This window comes from Podarcis tiliguerta, assembly GCF_965153285.1.
Source record: "Podarcis tiliguerta genome assembly, chromosome: 17".
NCBI lineage: Eukaryota > Metazoa > Chordata > Lepidosauria > Squamata > Lacertidae > Podarcis > Podarcis tiliguerta.
The window spans coordinates 2,204,688-2,217,832 of record NC_139550.1 but is presented as its reverse complement, the minus strand read 5'-3'; the positions used below and the strand labels follow the sequence as shown (position 1 = coordinate 2,217,832).

At 45.0% G+C, this 13,145-nt stretch overlaps 1 protein-coding gene across 2 annotated transcripts in view; it reads left to right on the top strand.

The window, feature by feature from the left end:
• Positions 1-13,145, top strand: part of SPAG17 (sperm associated antigen 17) — a 73,359-nt gene that overhangs the window by 58,257 nt on the left and 1,957 nt on the right. For both annotated transcript variants that reach the window (XM_083419189.1, XM_083419190.1), the window contains 11 exons: positions 1,619-1,732; positions 4,011-4,056; positions 4,741-4,843; positions 5,234-5,287; positions 6,608-6,707; positions 6,924-7,029; positions 8,165-8,272; positions 8,995-9,140; positions 10,537-10,706; positions 10,909-10,969; positions 11,933-12,077. In XM_083419189.1, the coding sequence (XP_083275315.1) occupies positions 1,619-1,732; positions 4,011-4,056; positions 4,741-4,843; positions 5,234-5,287; positions 6,608-6,707; positions 6,924-7,029; positions 8,165-8,272; positions 8,995-9,140; positions 10,537-10,706; positions 10,909-10,969; positions 11,933-12,077 (1,153 nt within the window). The remainder of the gene's footprint in view (positions 1-1,618; positions 1,733-4,010; positions 4,057-4,740; positions 4,844-5,233; positions 5,288-6,607; positions 6,708-6,923; positions 7,030-8,164; positions 8,273-8,994; positions 9,141-10,536; positions 10,707-10,908; positions 10,970-11,932; positions 12,078-13,145) is intronic.

Genomic DNA, 13,145 nt, shown 5'->3' with positions numbered 1-13,145 from the left:
TGAGCAAGTCAATATCAGAAGGCAAATCAGGAATCAGAATTAAAGAACAAGTCAGGAGTCAGGACTGAAAATCCAGGCAGGATCAGATGGCAAACCAGGAGGCAGGCTTGATGAATGATCCAGAAGAAAAGAAAAGAACTAAGACTACAGTACTGCACCAGAGCTCAGGAAGACCTCTCGTTTAATCAAGGTTCATCTGGAAAACAAAGCTCTTTATATTCCTTTTCCCCAACGATCCAGTGGTCACTCTGAGTAGGCAATCAGAATTTTGCTTTTCCTTCTATTTTCCTTCATGAAATGTTTGGTGTATCAAACAAACACCAAAGGCTCAACACTGAGAAGGCTGTCACTTTCAGTTCGTTGGTTCAGCACACAGGTCAGCCATAGATAAATGTCATCTTCATCTGACAGTACAGAGTCCTGTACACAAAGAAGCACTTGTGAAACTGGCCATTTCACACCTTCCAAGGATCAAAGTGTGGAAGAACTTCCTGGCCTGTGGGCCACTTTGAAGATAGTGCAGTTCAGCCATTTAAATATGTCACTAGTGTTACAAGTTATGATGATGATGATGATGAATGTAATAAACTAATGAATATGTGGGTGGGAATGTGATTCTTTTTGTCCACCCCACCCCCATTTTGCCCATCTTTTTGTCCATTTTGCTTTTCCTTCTATTTTCCTTCATGAAATGTTTGGTGTATCAAACAAACACCAATATATTCCATCATAATGTACTGCAGTTTGAAGGCTCATCTGGCCCAGTACAAAGTTATCATATTGTAAGCTGCCTTATATTATTACCAGGCTAGAGCTGTTGCCCATCTAGTCCAGTTCTCTTTGAACTGATTCTCAGTGGCTCTTCTGGGTCCTTTCAATCACTTGCTGCCATCAGGTTGCTGATCTAGCGAGTGATGCTGGGGACTGAACCCGGAACCTTCTGCAGGTTTACCACTGAACCTGCCAAAATCTCTTACGAAAGGAGAGAAGCATTTTGATATATGTAGGGAGCTCCGCAGTCAGATAGCTTTGAATCAGTTCCAGAAGCATCTTAGTCACATCGAATGTGCTTTTTCACTTTAATTTATTTCAGATTTTTGAAGTTTCTTGTGTGCCGGGCAACACCAAACTGAAAAGAATCATACTCAAATGACTTTGTGTGAATGGATTGTTATGTGTGTTCCATACCAGTAACTGTCTCAGAACAGCTTTGAACAGAAATAGTGTGGAGTACGCAGGCAGCAGAAGCACCTCATTCTGTTTATCTCTATAACTTACAAAATAGATTTTTTCTGTCTCCCTCCCTGGGGGATGCAAAATCTTTCCATATCAATGTAGAAGGCGCACACACATTTCCCGTGAAATTTTATTTCAGACAATATAGAAGTGTGAAGGAACACCGCCACACTTGAAGCGACTCTCAAAACCCACCGTTTGGCTCACATAGGTCTGATTCTACAAAAAGAAAAGGAAAAAAAAGATTGTAATTTGACAAAAGTTTTAAAATGCATACACAGAACCAACTGTTAGTTTTCACTTTCGCCACAGCTTACTCTAATGAACATTTTTTATAGAAAGCTTATTTTTCCCGTTTCTTCTCCACTGCCCTGGTTTTAAGGAGTACATTGAAAAAATCATGAAGGAAGAAGAAGAAATGGAAGAGATGTCTATTAAAGATCCACGAATGGAAGAAGAGAAGGAAAACGCTGCTGACCTTCTCAAGCTAGTTATGGTAAGGACTGCATGTTTCGTTGTTCCCTTAAATTCAGGTTCCCTTAAATTCCCTTTATAAGGGAGAGTGACACTGCCTTCATTACAACAGTGGCTCAGTTCTGCATTTCCCCAAACCTTGGGGTCTGTTTTCTCCTTCCCTTACATTCTCCCATTTCTTCCCCTTTGTAGCGACCTATTGTCAACCATTACTTCTGAACCAGAAAGCTCTGGGTTTGCACTTCATTCACTTCATTGTCTCGTAACAGGAACCTTTTCTCTGCCCAGTTCCACTCTGTTCACAGCTGCAGCTGGAATCAGAAACTTAAATGGAACTCCTTTGAACTCTTTTCTTTGATAGTAAGGCACAGAAATAAAATACAGAAACAAAAGAGTGGGTGTTGAGTAAATGGCGGAGCGGTCAAAATGAGATTCTGTTCCTGACAGCCATTGCAAGTAACAGGTGACACTATCTAAGTGTGCCTTAGCAAAAGCAGCTTTTCATTCCCTGCTCCCTCACCAGGAAATGGCTCCAAAGTAGGAGGTGATGCTTGCCGAACTCAAGGCATAAATTCATGGCAACATCTGATTGCTGATTGGAGAAATAAAAAATTAAAAAGCATGGTTGCAGAGCAGAGGAGTTGAAGAAAAGAGCTTTAAAAACTAAGCTGCAAAAGTGCATGGGTGTTTCTTTGTGGGGATGGAGTGAAAGAGTAGGTGTTTAATGGCAGGTGCCAGAGATTCCTTTCCATGCCCTCACTCTTGCAGCCGACAAAAGGAAAGGGAAATGAAGATGATGGGAGACATTAACAGCAGCTGTGCACTGCAAAGGCATCCGTACTTTTCGGTGTATAACACAAGATTGTTTTATTAGAAAATAATGTAAAAAAAGGGACACGGGTGGCGCTGTGGGTTACACCACAGAGCCTAGGACTTGCTGATCAGAAGGTCGGCGGTTTGAATCCCTGCGATGGGGTGAGCTCCCGTTGCTCGGTCCCTGCTCCTACCAACCTAGCAGTTCAAAAGCACGTCTAAGTGCAAGTAGATAAATAGGTACCACTCCGGTGGGAAGGTAAACAGCGTTTCCGTGCGCTGCTCTGGTTCACCAGAAGCGGCTTAGTCATGCTGGCCACATGACCCAGAAGCTATACGCCGGCTCCCTCGGCCAATAAAGCAAGATGAGCGCCGCAACCCCAGAGCCGGCCACGACTGGACCTAATGGTCAGGGGTCCCTTTACCTTTAATGTAAAAAAAGTGGGGTTGTCTTATACATGGGCAGTTAATAGGTGGGGCAGGGGAGCGGTTGCTGCCACGAGCAGGAGATTGTTATCTGCAGGAGGGCAATCGATTCGTGGCTGAAGCAAGGGCTGCTGCTGATTGGCTGCTGTTGCAGCTGTTGTGCTGGCGAATGGCGGTGAGCGGGCAGACAATTGGTGGCTTCGGTGACATGCATGATTGCCATTGTTGGTCTGTCGGGTGAGGTTTTTTTAGGTCAACAACTCTGGAGACCCCCACCCACATTTTCTTAAATTTGAATCCCCCAAAATAAGGGGCGTGTAATACACAGGGGTGTGTTATACACGGAAAAATGTGGTAACTGTTGTAGAGAGATAGCTAAGGAACAGAAATGGACAGGGTAGAAGGAGGGCAGAGCATGATACAAACACCTTTTCTGCAACACCAGCAGCTAGGCTAAATGTCTCTATTAGATCCAGCTGGCTTGGTGCCACTGTCATTGAAATTCTATACAATATTGATCCACAGCAGATTCCAATGTCTGGTTAGCAGAGTAAAAACTTAAACACGTTGCAAAAAGCAGAGGCAATTGTATTTCATCCAGCAGAGCTTTACTGCTACTGAAGGCAAATGAGCATAATGGTCACACATCCAGTACATTCAGGATTGGCACAGTCCATAAGAAATCCAGTTGCAGCAGACTTAACTTAAACTTACAATAACTTGTAATAAGTCTAAACCTTGCTTGCAGGTCAGAAAAAAGTAAAAAGTACAGAAGCGGTAATTATACGTATCCATATAATGGGTCTGTCTGCTGTTTAATTTTTAGACTGCAGAGGAGCAATGTGCTGCAGTGGAAATCTTCCTCATATTTCTATCCCGGTCTTTCAAAATAGTCATCTTCTTCCAGACACACATATTGACAGCAGGAATGGCACACACCACTGTATCACCAATGCCTTTGGTCCCATAATAGCTGTTTGTTAAATATTTGGTGTGGCTGAAATGCCATGGAAAATACGTATTTAGAACTACACAACTCAAGCTATGTTTCTTCATTTCAGTCTTTCCCTAACCTTGAAGAACCTTCAGAAGATCTAGGCAGCAGAGGTAAGAGTGAGAAAACGTGCTTTGCTCTTTTAAAATCACTAGTGAGTCTTGTGTGCAACATTTCTCTGCATCTGCCAGAAATATTCTGTGTTAGCTTTTTATTTTTATAATTACATTTTGGGACCAGTAGGGAAATCCTGTTGCTGGTGCTTAAGTCATATCTGTTAAAGAACTGCTGGGGAGGAGAATTGCCAGTGAAAATGGTTGGTGGATGTAAAGCTTCTCATCCACCAACCCTTTCCTCCCTCCTTCTTATAGACCATGCGTGGAGAGGTGCCACCATTTTAAAGGTCTCTCATTTACAATTCTCCTCATAAAAAAGTGGTTCTGCAGCTCACAATCAGAAAAATAAGTTCTTGTGCCACAAAGCTCTTTGATGTTCTTGCTGCAAAAGATTAATAGTTGCCCCTGTGGAAATTTCTTAACTTTGAAAACAAAAACACAGGGGAAGTAATTAATTCGCAAGTATCTATTGACGGCTGAAATATGCATGTACATAAATTGTGCTCTATGATATACATAAAAATGCATATATAGTATATTTCTGCATTGGTGGACAATGAAGCAGAAGAAAGACCTGTATAAAATCAGGTAATAGCAGCAGAACAGAAGACAACACAGGTATGTGAATGTCAGAACAGATTGAGACATGTTGGTACATCGCTTTCTCTTGTGGCTTTACAGCTCATATTGCTGAAATATATGAGCAGGCAGTGGCTTCACACTCACACCATCCATCAAGGGAGTCGCTTGCAAAGAAAACAGAAGAATATTGGCAGAGGTTCCGGTAAGAGTTCAGTATAATAAGATGATGTCATAAATGCACAGCCATGACTTACTCATTACCTATAAGGTGTGTGCCTGATCTGGACCGCTAGACAATTATGCTAACATAATTGTTGTCGCAGATTCTGTCGTCTTCCCTAGCTAGGCCCTAAATCACAGGCTCTGATGATGTGTGTTTTATGTTAAAGTAAAAAAGTGCTCCGGAGGCTATTGGGAGTGAATTATTTACTCACAGGCATTATTACAGGCCAGTTGCCAGCTGCAGGAATCTTTATAAGTGAAGGTAAAGTTGTTAAAAGATTTCATATATTGTATTATTTCTTTGCATCAGATGTCAGTGTCATATTTCAAAAATAATATTTTGTGAACTTCTTCATTTCTTCTCATACAGCCAGGAAGAGGCACAGGATGTATCTTTCTGGCAGGTCAAGCTTGCGCAGACCAGGTAACAGTGCTGCTTGTTTAAGGGTAGGATTCAGAAGTTCCTAAGTGGAAGCTGGGGTGGGGTGCAGGGGGAGAAAGAATGTGGTTGAGTCTGTAGATTTTGGAAACCCCTGGTGCCTTGCAGGATATCTTCGGGAGAAGAGAGGGCTGAGGAATAAACCCTACACAAATCCAACAAGTCCCTAAGGTGGTTGGATGGAACCTTATATGCCTCCTTCCGGCAACTCCTGCAGCCACGCTGGTCCCAAATGTACCATATTGGCCCAAATATAAGCCACACTTCCCCCCACCCCACCCCAAATTCTGACCATGAAAAGTTAAAAGTGTGGCTTATATTCATGACCTTACGGTATGCGGCAAGGAGCGTGGGGCAAACAGCACCAGGAGCATAGTTCTCCCCCAAGGACAGGAAAGAAGAAAGCGAGGAAGGGGAAAGGTCGCTGGCAATGCAGTGTCTCTCCCCCCCCCCACACACACACATAAGGCGCACCTAGTTTTGGGAGGAGGAAAACAAGAAAAAATTATTCTGAATCCCAGAAGCCAGAACAGGAAGAGGGATCTGGCTTCTGGGATACCGTGTGGCTGTTCTGGCTTCTGGGATAACCGCGCCAAGCCTCTTCAGGGCAGCGGGATGAAGGCTGCCCCTGCCTGAAGAGGCTGCACATGGCTAAGGCAGAAGCCAGGTCAGGCGCATCGCTGAAGGGGCGCTGCGCAGTTCTCTCTCTCTCCTTCACAGGAGAGGCGCTGCGCAGAGAGGGAGAAGGCGCAGCGCCTCTTCAGCGAAGCTGGAGACGGAACAGAAGGAGACCCTTCTGTTCCTCCTCCCGCTTCGCTGCGCAGCTCTACCTCTCTGCGCAGCGCCATTCGCTCCATAAGATGCACTCACATTTCCCCTTACTTTTTAGGAGGGAAAAAGTGCGTCTAATGGAGCGAAAAATACGGTATATTCAGGTGCAGCTTATATTTGGGCCAATACAGTATTGCTCTTCTTTCCTTTGGACCACGTGAGTGAGGCCAAGAATGGAGTCTTCTTGTCTGGGCAGTCCAGGACCTCCAGACACCCTTCCCAGGCTTGCACCCCGGGGAGGTCACTTTGGTTCTGCTAATGCAGCTGTTTGTCTTCACCCCGGAGGTGTGTACTCCATTTTCTCACAAACAAAGAAAGGAGGGGTGGTTTTTCTCCTGTCCTGGTGGGGCAAATTTGCCCAGTTTTTCACTTTTAAACGTTCTAGACTTAACTATGGGCAATCCATAATTCCTGGTTATAAAACAGTGTGAAATCATCATAGTGTTGTGGATTTCTTCTTTTCCTTCCAATTAGGCAGGAAATTGAGGATGGAAAGGATTGTCTCAGGAAGATAAGGAACAAAGTCATCCCCCCCTATTTCAGTTCAGAATTTGGCATGGAATTTCTAAATAAGGTAATTGGGCTGTGAAAGTTTAACAGAGTTGGGCTAATACAAACACCTCATTTACACTGTACTGGGCTACTGACAACCTGCTCCTAATAACTTTGCCCTTCTCACTGCTCAGACATACGGAATTGTGTGTACGGCACTGGTGGACATAAATTTGTTACTCGTATTTTGACCGTTTTTGTTAGAAAGTCAATTTCCTCCTCTGTTTTTTCTTCGAAGCTTCCTGATGTTGAAAGTCTTTCGAAAAAGCTCCCTCCATTCTCAAAGAAAGGAAAGAAAGGACCATTGCTAGATACAATTACAGAATCGGGTGAAAGCAATCTAGGTAACGCTGCAACACTAAATGAATTTGTGAGTGCTGGGTCCTCATTTGCCCTTACATCCTCCATAGTTGGACATGGTGGCAGTGTCTGCAAGTTGCACAGCACTTTCTCATGCTCCTTGTGTGCTACTATAGAGCACAACAGGGCACATACCGTATTTTTCGCTCCATAAGGCTCACCGGACCATAAGGCGCACCTAGTTTTTAGAGGGGGAAATCAAGATAAAAAGCCTGTCTGCTTCTCCCAGAGCTTCTGGGGCTGCCAGGGGAAGCCTGGGTTCCCTGCCCCCAGCCCCAAAGAGCAAAGAAGCTAAGACAGCGAGCAGGATCCATCCCGCTCACTGTCTTGGCTTCCTCTATAGCAGCGTGCAACCTCTCCAGCCGGGAGAGGCTGCGCGTGGCTAAAGAAGCGGTGCACCCTTTAAGGAGCGTGCAGCTCCTGCGGACTTTTCTACGAGGAGGGAGAAGGGACTGACTGGCCGTGTCAGTCCCTTCTCCCTCCTGGGGAAAAGCCCACAAGAGCCACGCGGAGCTTGTGTGCGGCTCTTGGGGGCTTTTCCTGCCTGCCTCCCCCCTGCATTCGCTCCATAAGACGCACACACATTTCCCCTTACTTTTTAGGAGGGGAAAAGTGCGTCTTATGGAGCGAAAAATACGGTAAGTAGCATCACATAAAGAGGCAGGTTCCTTCCCTCACCCGCCCCTTCCAGGACAGCTTCACACATTTGGCCTGGATAGCTCAGTTGGTTGGAGCGTGGTACTGATAACGCCAAGGTTGCAGGTTTGATCCCCATATGGGGCAGCTTCACATTCTTGCATTTCTGCATATTCCTGCATTGCAGGGAGTTGGACTAGATCAGAGTTTTCCAAAGTGTGTACCGTGACACGTTAGTGTGTCGGCTGCAGTATGTAGGTGTGTCATGTGATCGCTCTTCTAAGGGATTAGTTTAACCTCTGATTTGCTAGTAAAACTGAATTACAGTCGTATCTTGGATCCCAAACGCCCTGGAACTCAGACGTTTTGGCTCCCAAACACCTCAAACCCCCCCCCCCGGGGGGGGATTGCCCTAAGTTTGTAGTATTGTTAATTTGTCAATGTAACTATTAGCTTGTCAATGTCACTATTATATTTCTCTAGGAATGCTGGAGCTGTCAGACAGAAGCAAGACTTCGGGCGGTACGCTCACTAATTCATCAGGTTATTCTGTAATCTGTGCTGAAGTTTACCCAGAGTTCTCCACAACAGGTAAAGTATTTCAGCAGGTCACTTGGAAAAGGAAGTCATAAATTAGATGTGGCAACAAGTAAAAGTTTTGTCAGCAGTTGAGAACTGGCAGGCTTGCATGCTGGCCCAGTGATAGATGAGCAGACCTTCGTGATATTTGACTACCCCCAGGGAGGAGCCAAAGGGACGCGGGTGGCGCTGTGGGTTTTGAACCTAGCAGTTCGAAAGCACGTCAAAGTGCAAGTAGATAAATAGGTATCGCTCCGGCGGGAAGGTAAACGGCGTTTCCGTGTGCTGCTCTGGTTCGCCAGAAGCGGCTTAGTCATGCTGGCCACATGACCCGGAAGCTGTACGCTGGCTCCCTCGGCCAATAAAGCGAGATGAGCGCCTCAACCCCAGAGTCGGTCATGACTGGACCTAACGGTCAGGGGTCCCTTTACCTTTACCTATCCTTTCCTTTGTTTGTGATTGAGTCTTTCTTTATTCATGGTCAGGACACACCTTGGTTTAAACAAATGGGTCTGCTGATATACCACATCTAGTTTGTCCCCGAAACAAACCATGTAAGATAGGGGACACCTCCCAGAAAGGGTCGTTGGGATTTGAGCAGATATTTGGATGCATGCCGCGCATGCATTTCAGAAAAGAAAGACGAATGGCTCTCAGTTAATTGCGCAAGAACTGTAGAACTGGACTCGTGCAGAGTCTGCAGTCAGCCTTGGAACTCTCTTCATTTTCAACAGAAATGGCTGAGAGTAGATTGGAGATTGTCTTTGAGCCAAAACTCCAGTCTCTTCTGGTGGATGCAGCAGGATCACCAAGGAAAGAGAAGGTGAAATTGCCTGTGTCCATACAGAGAGACAAGACACACTCTGTACCCAGGCGAAAGGTAAGAAAGCTGATCTTCCACTGTTCCACCATTTCTAGCCTAACCATGAATACAAACGGTAGAAGTATAACTTCTTTCTTAAAACACTTTTTTTCTTAAGATGCACCATCTGCTATTACACTGATGTAATAGTGCTTAGAAACCTGCACAATCCATTTAGCCTAAGACAACGGTGGGACAAAATGAAGGTGGTTCTATTGCGCTACATTTAGCACCTTAAACAATGACGGTCTGCCTCCAGCCTTGCATTGGCCATTGAGAAATACCAGAGCCAATCAGAAGCAGAGGGAGGCCGCACAGTTCAATGGCAGCTCACACGTTCCGATCTCTGCTATCTCTATCTCCAATTAAAAGAACTTGGGTAATCGGGTTGGGAAAGACTTCTCTCTGCAAGAGATGTCGGAAAGCTATTGACAACTCTAGGCTGGAAGGATAATTGCCTGGCTCAGTATAAGGTGCATCCTGTCTTCATAGATGGTCACTCTGTGTGAGTGGTTGATGGGAATTTGTTGTAGCCTCTAGGTCCCCACTCACCCCAAAACTGAAGGGCTGATTTTGCACGAGTTTCCCCGTGCTGAAGTCGATACAATTGGACTTTTTCCTTTGCATCTGTATGTGATGACGAATCAGCCTTATGAACGGTTCCGTGCATTCCCACATGACAGGCCATCAGCTCTAGGTCAGCCATTGTACATCTGCTTAAACATTCAACTTGCGTTATTTCTACCCAACAGAAACTGCCATATTGCTTGGAATATAATGTTAGGGCTGGCCCCAGGGGCTGCCGGCAGCAGAGCTGATGGGAGCAGAGCTGGCCGTGGCTCCGTTCCATGTGTGAAGGCCACCATATTTCTTGCAAACCTCTTAGATGATTTATTACAGTTGAGCAGTTTACACGTTTTGTTGACTAAATAAATACTGGGTTCCCCAAGAGGCAATACGCAACATCAGGCATCATATATTGGGAAAATCCAAGATGGTGGCCATCGCCCAGAGACCCAAACCAATTGCCAGCATAGCTTCTATAATCAGTTCTGCTGCCCACCACCACTGGGTAACATCTCACCCTATTCTTTCCACAGAAGTAATTGGCTGGCAGGAGCAAAGCATCTGTGCCCTGTGGAGATTCTGGGGAGGTAACAGTGCTAGGCAGGGGCCCAGGTTGGCACTGGGCAGAGTACTACTGGCAGCGCTGTCAGGTGCCCATCAGTGTCTGATGCTGGTTGTGTTAGGCATCTGAGTTAGGGGTTCTGGGCACACAGCGCCAGTCTACTGCGAAGCGTACGAGTTCTGTGAATGGAGGACTGCTTGATAATGGGTCATTTTTCTCAGGCCCGTTTGCCTTCAAATTAGGAGTATGTTTGGCCTCCCTAATCCGTGCTTCTCATCCATGCAGGGTGAAGATCCCGTTTCTGGCAAAGTTCACACATGCTCTGCTACAGCAGCTTCGCAGCAAATGTCAGGCTTCCTTCTCATCCCACCTAAGGTGTCATTTGGGGTTCTCAAGGAGGGCTGCACTTACAAAACCATAGTAGTCTTGAAGAACATCGGGATGAATTTCTGCAGGTTGGCATATTTATTTATTTGAAGCACCATATTTGTTTCCTTGCTGCTACATGTTTGGCAAGACTTCCACAAAACGATAAAGGGGTGCAGAGAAATCTTGGCAATCATGAAAAAGGCAAAAGATTCTACGTTTCTGCTATTTTCTTACTTCCTGATCCAGTCAGTCCCAACCAACAAGCTAGCTCACTTTGTTTCTTGGCAGGTTTCGGGTGAAACAACCACCACCCCGTACTGGATTGCGAGTGTGCTACACCCCAGGGCCTGTAAGTCAGGGGGTGTTTGTCGTGTTTTTTTCATGTGCTGGGGTCCTCCATGTTTCAAGACGTTGCTTAGGAGGGAGGAGTTTCCAATATTGCAGTGGCAGAAGCTTTCTGAAAAAGGCATTCAAAGCTATGAAACACTACCTGACTCTCAGTTTCAGCTCTCATAATCCTGACAAATCTCAATTTATCACGAGGCAGGCGCACATGGCCATCCCCCCAATTGCATTCTCCCGTTGCTTTTCCTGCCTTGCCTTAAGAAGAGCAGCTCTCTTGCTTAAGATTTTTCTGCCTGTTTTACTTCCCCGCTCTTCTAAATCTGCAGCTCTTTATTTTCCTTCTCTGCTAAAAAGAAAGAAAAAGGGAATTTTATTTTCTGATGCTTAACCACCACCACCCACCCCAGCGACAATGAGAAACATCATTTGGTTTAAAAAAAGGCCGCTCAGCCAAAAGGCATTCCAATTGTCTGATCTAAGGACAGTCCTCAGAATAATTTATCCAAAAGGGTTTCCGGTATGCTACTGCCCATTCTTCTACAGCAAAAACAGTGCAGAGCACACATCCTTTTTTTTTTGAAAAGGTGCATTTGAATTCTCTGCACACAGCTTGTTGCTCACATTGGGAGCTACTTGCTCTATAGTAAGGCTGGTAAAGAAGATTCTGTTGGAGGTGTAACATCCTGTTTTGTAACATCCATGCATCGTGCTATGAGGTGGCACCATCTTGGAACGTTGCAGGTGAGGTTCACCCATTCTTCATCCATTGTTCCCCTGGTCCTTGTTCACTTTTTGGCAAAGCAAACAGCCCTCAATGTGAGTCCAACTAATCTGGGGTACTTTTAGCTTCATCCTTTTTTCTTTTCTTTTTTTACTGTTAGTTTCTGGTGTCCTCCTGCATGATATGAGAAAAACCATTCATGAAGAAGTTTAGCGTTGCTCAATGTTAATGATCCTTTTTTTATAGGTAGCTTCTGGGTTGCAAACAGAACTGGAAGTCGATATTTATGCTATGGCTATTGGAGTAGAAGGCAGTGAGGGAGCAGGTGAAGTTTCCCATCGGATCGAAATTTACACAGAAACGGAAACTCTCTTCCTACCTGTGGAAGCAAATATCCTTTAACGCTTTTCTGTGCAGGACAAACTGGTGGCCTTTACTGCACAGACGGCCACAGAACTCCCCACCCCACCCCCAACACACCCACACACTTGGAGCAAGTTACTTTATTTTGAAGACTTTGGAGTCCCTTAAAATACTTTTGGAGAGAGATGTTTATTGTTGACATCTGTCTCTCGGGAGACAATGGGAAGTGTGTGCCTTTGGGGGTAAACTCCAACCCTTGGAGATGTTTACACAACCCAAGTTGTTTCAAAATGTTGTTTTAATGTTTGGGAAGAGAAATTCTATAAAGGCTAAATGTTTAGAGCTTTTTACAGGGCCATCCTGTGGTCCTTTCAGCCAGAAATCCTCTCCTGAACATTGGCTGAGCGTAGTTGGAATCCTATATGCTCTGAACAGCAGCTTTGAAAAAACAGTATCAATTTAAGCTTAAATAACTCCAGGGAAGGAGAGTCTACCACCACCAGGGACAGTCTGTCCAACTGTCAAATGGCTTTTGATCTTCATAAGGTTCTTCTGATGTTGTTAAGACACTCTTTGTAAAGTTCTCCTGGAAATAACTCACAGTGATTTACAAACACAATAGAAAAGAAGGAAACCAATGACAGGAACAGTAGAAATCTCCACCCATGCAACTCCCTCCCATTAGTTCTGGTCCTGCCTTCTAGAACAAGAGAGAACACATCTGCTCCATCTTCTGTGTAGCAGCCTTTCAGATATTTGAAGGCCACTGTCATATGCTTGCCTAGTAAACTCCTAGATACCATTGAGGAATAGGGTGGCACCTCTGCCCCTTCCAACATTTGTAGGAACTTGGGAAGCTGCTAATCATTGAAGCTGCTCTTCATCATCCAGCGAAAGAGCAAGAGTTTGGAGAGAACCCAACTTCATATCCCAGATGTGAGCTAAACTCTACTTAAAGAACATCAGCTCTTGTCTCCTGAATCACCCTGCTCCCATAGCTTCATTAACTATGAACCCTGAAATTTTGGATCGCCTACAAAGCTTTGACAAAGTTTTGCAATGAATGTATCAGTTACTCATTCTGGGGGAAGCTGCA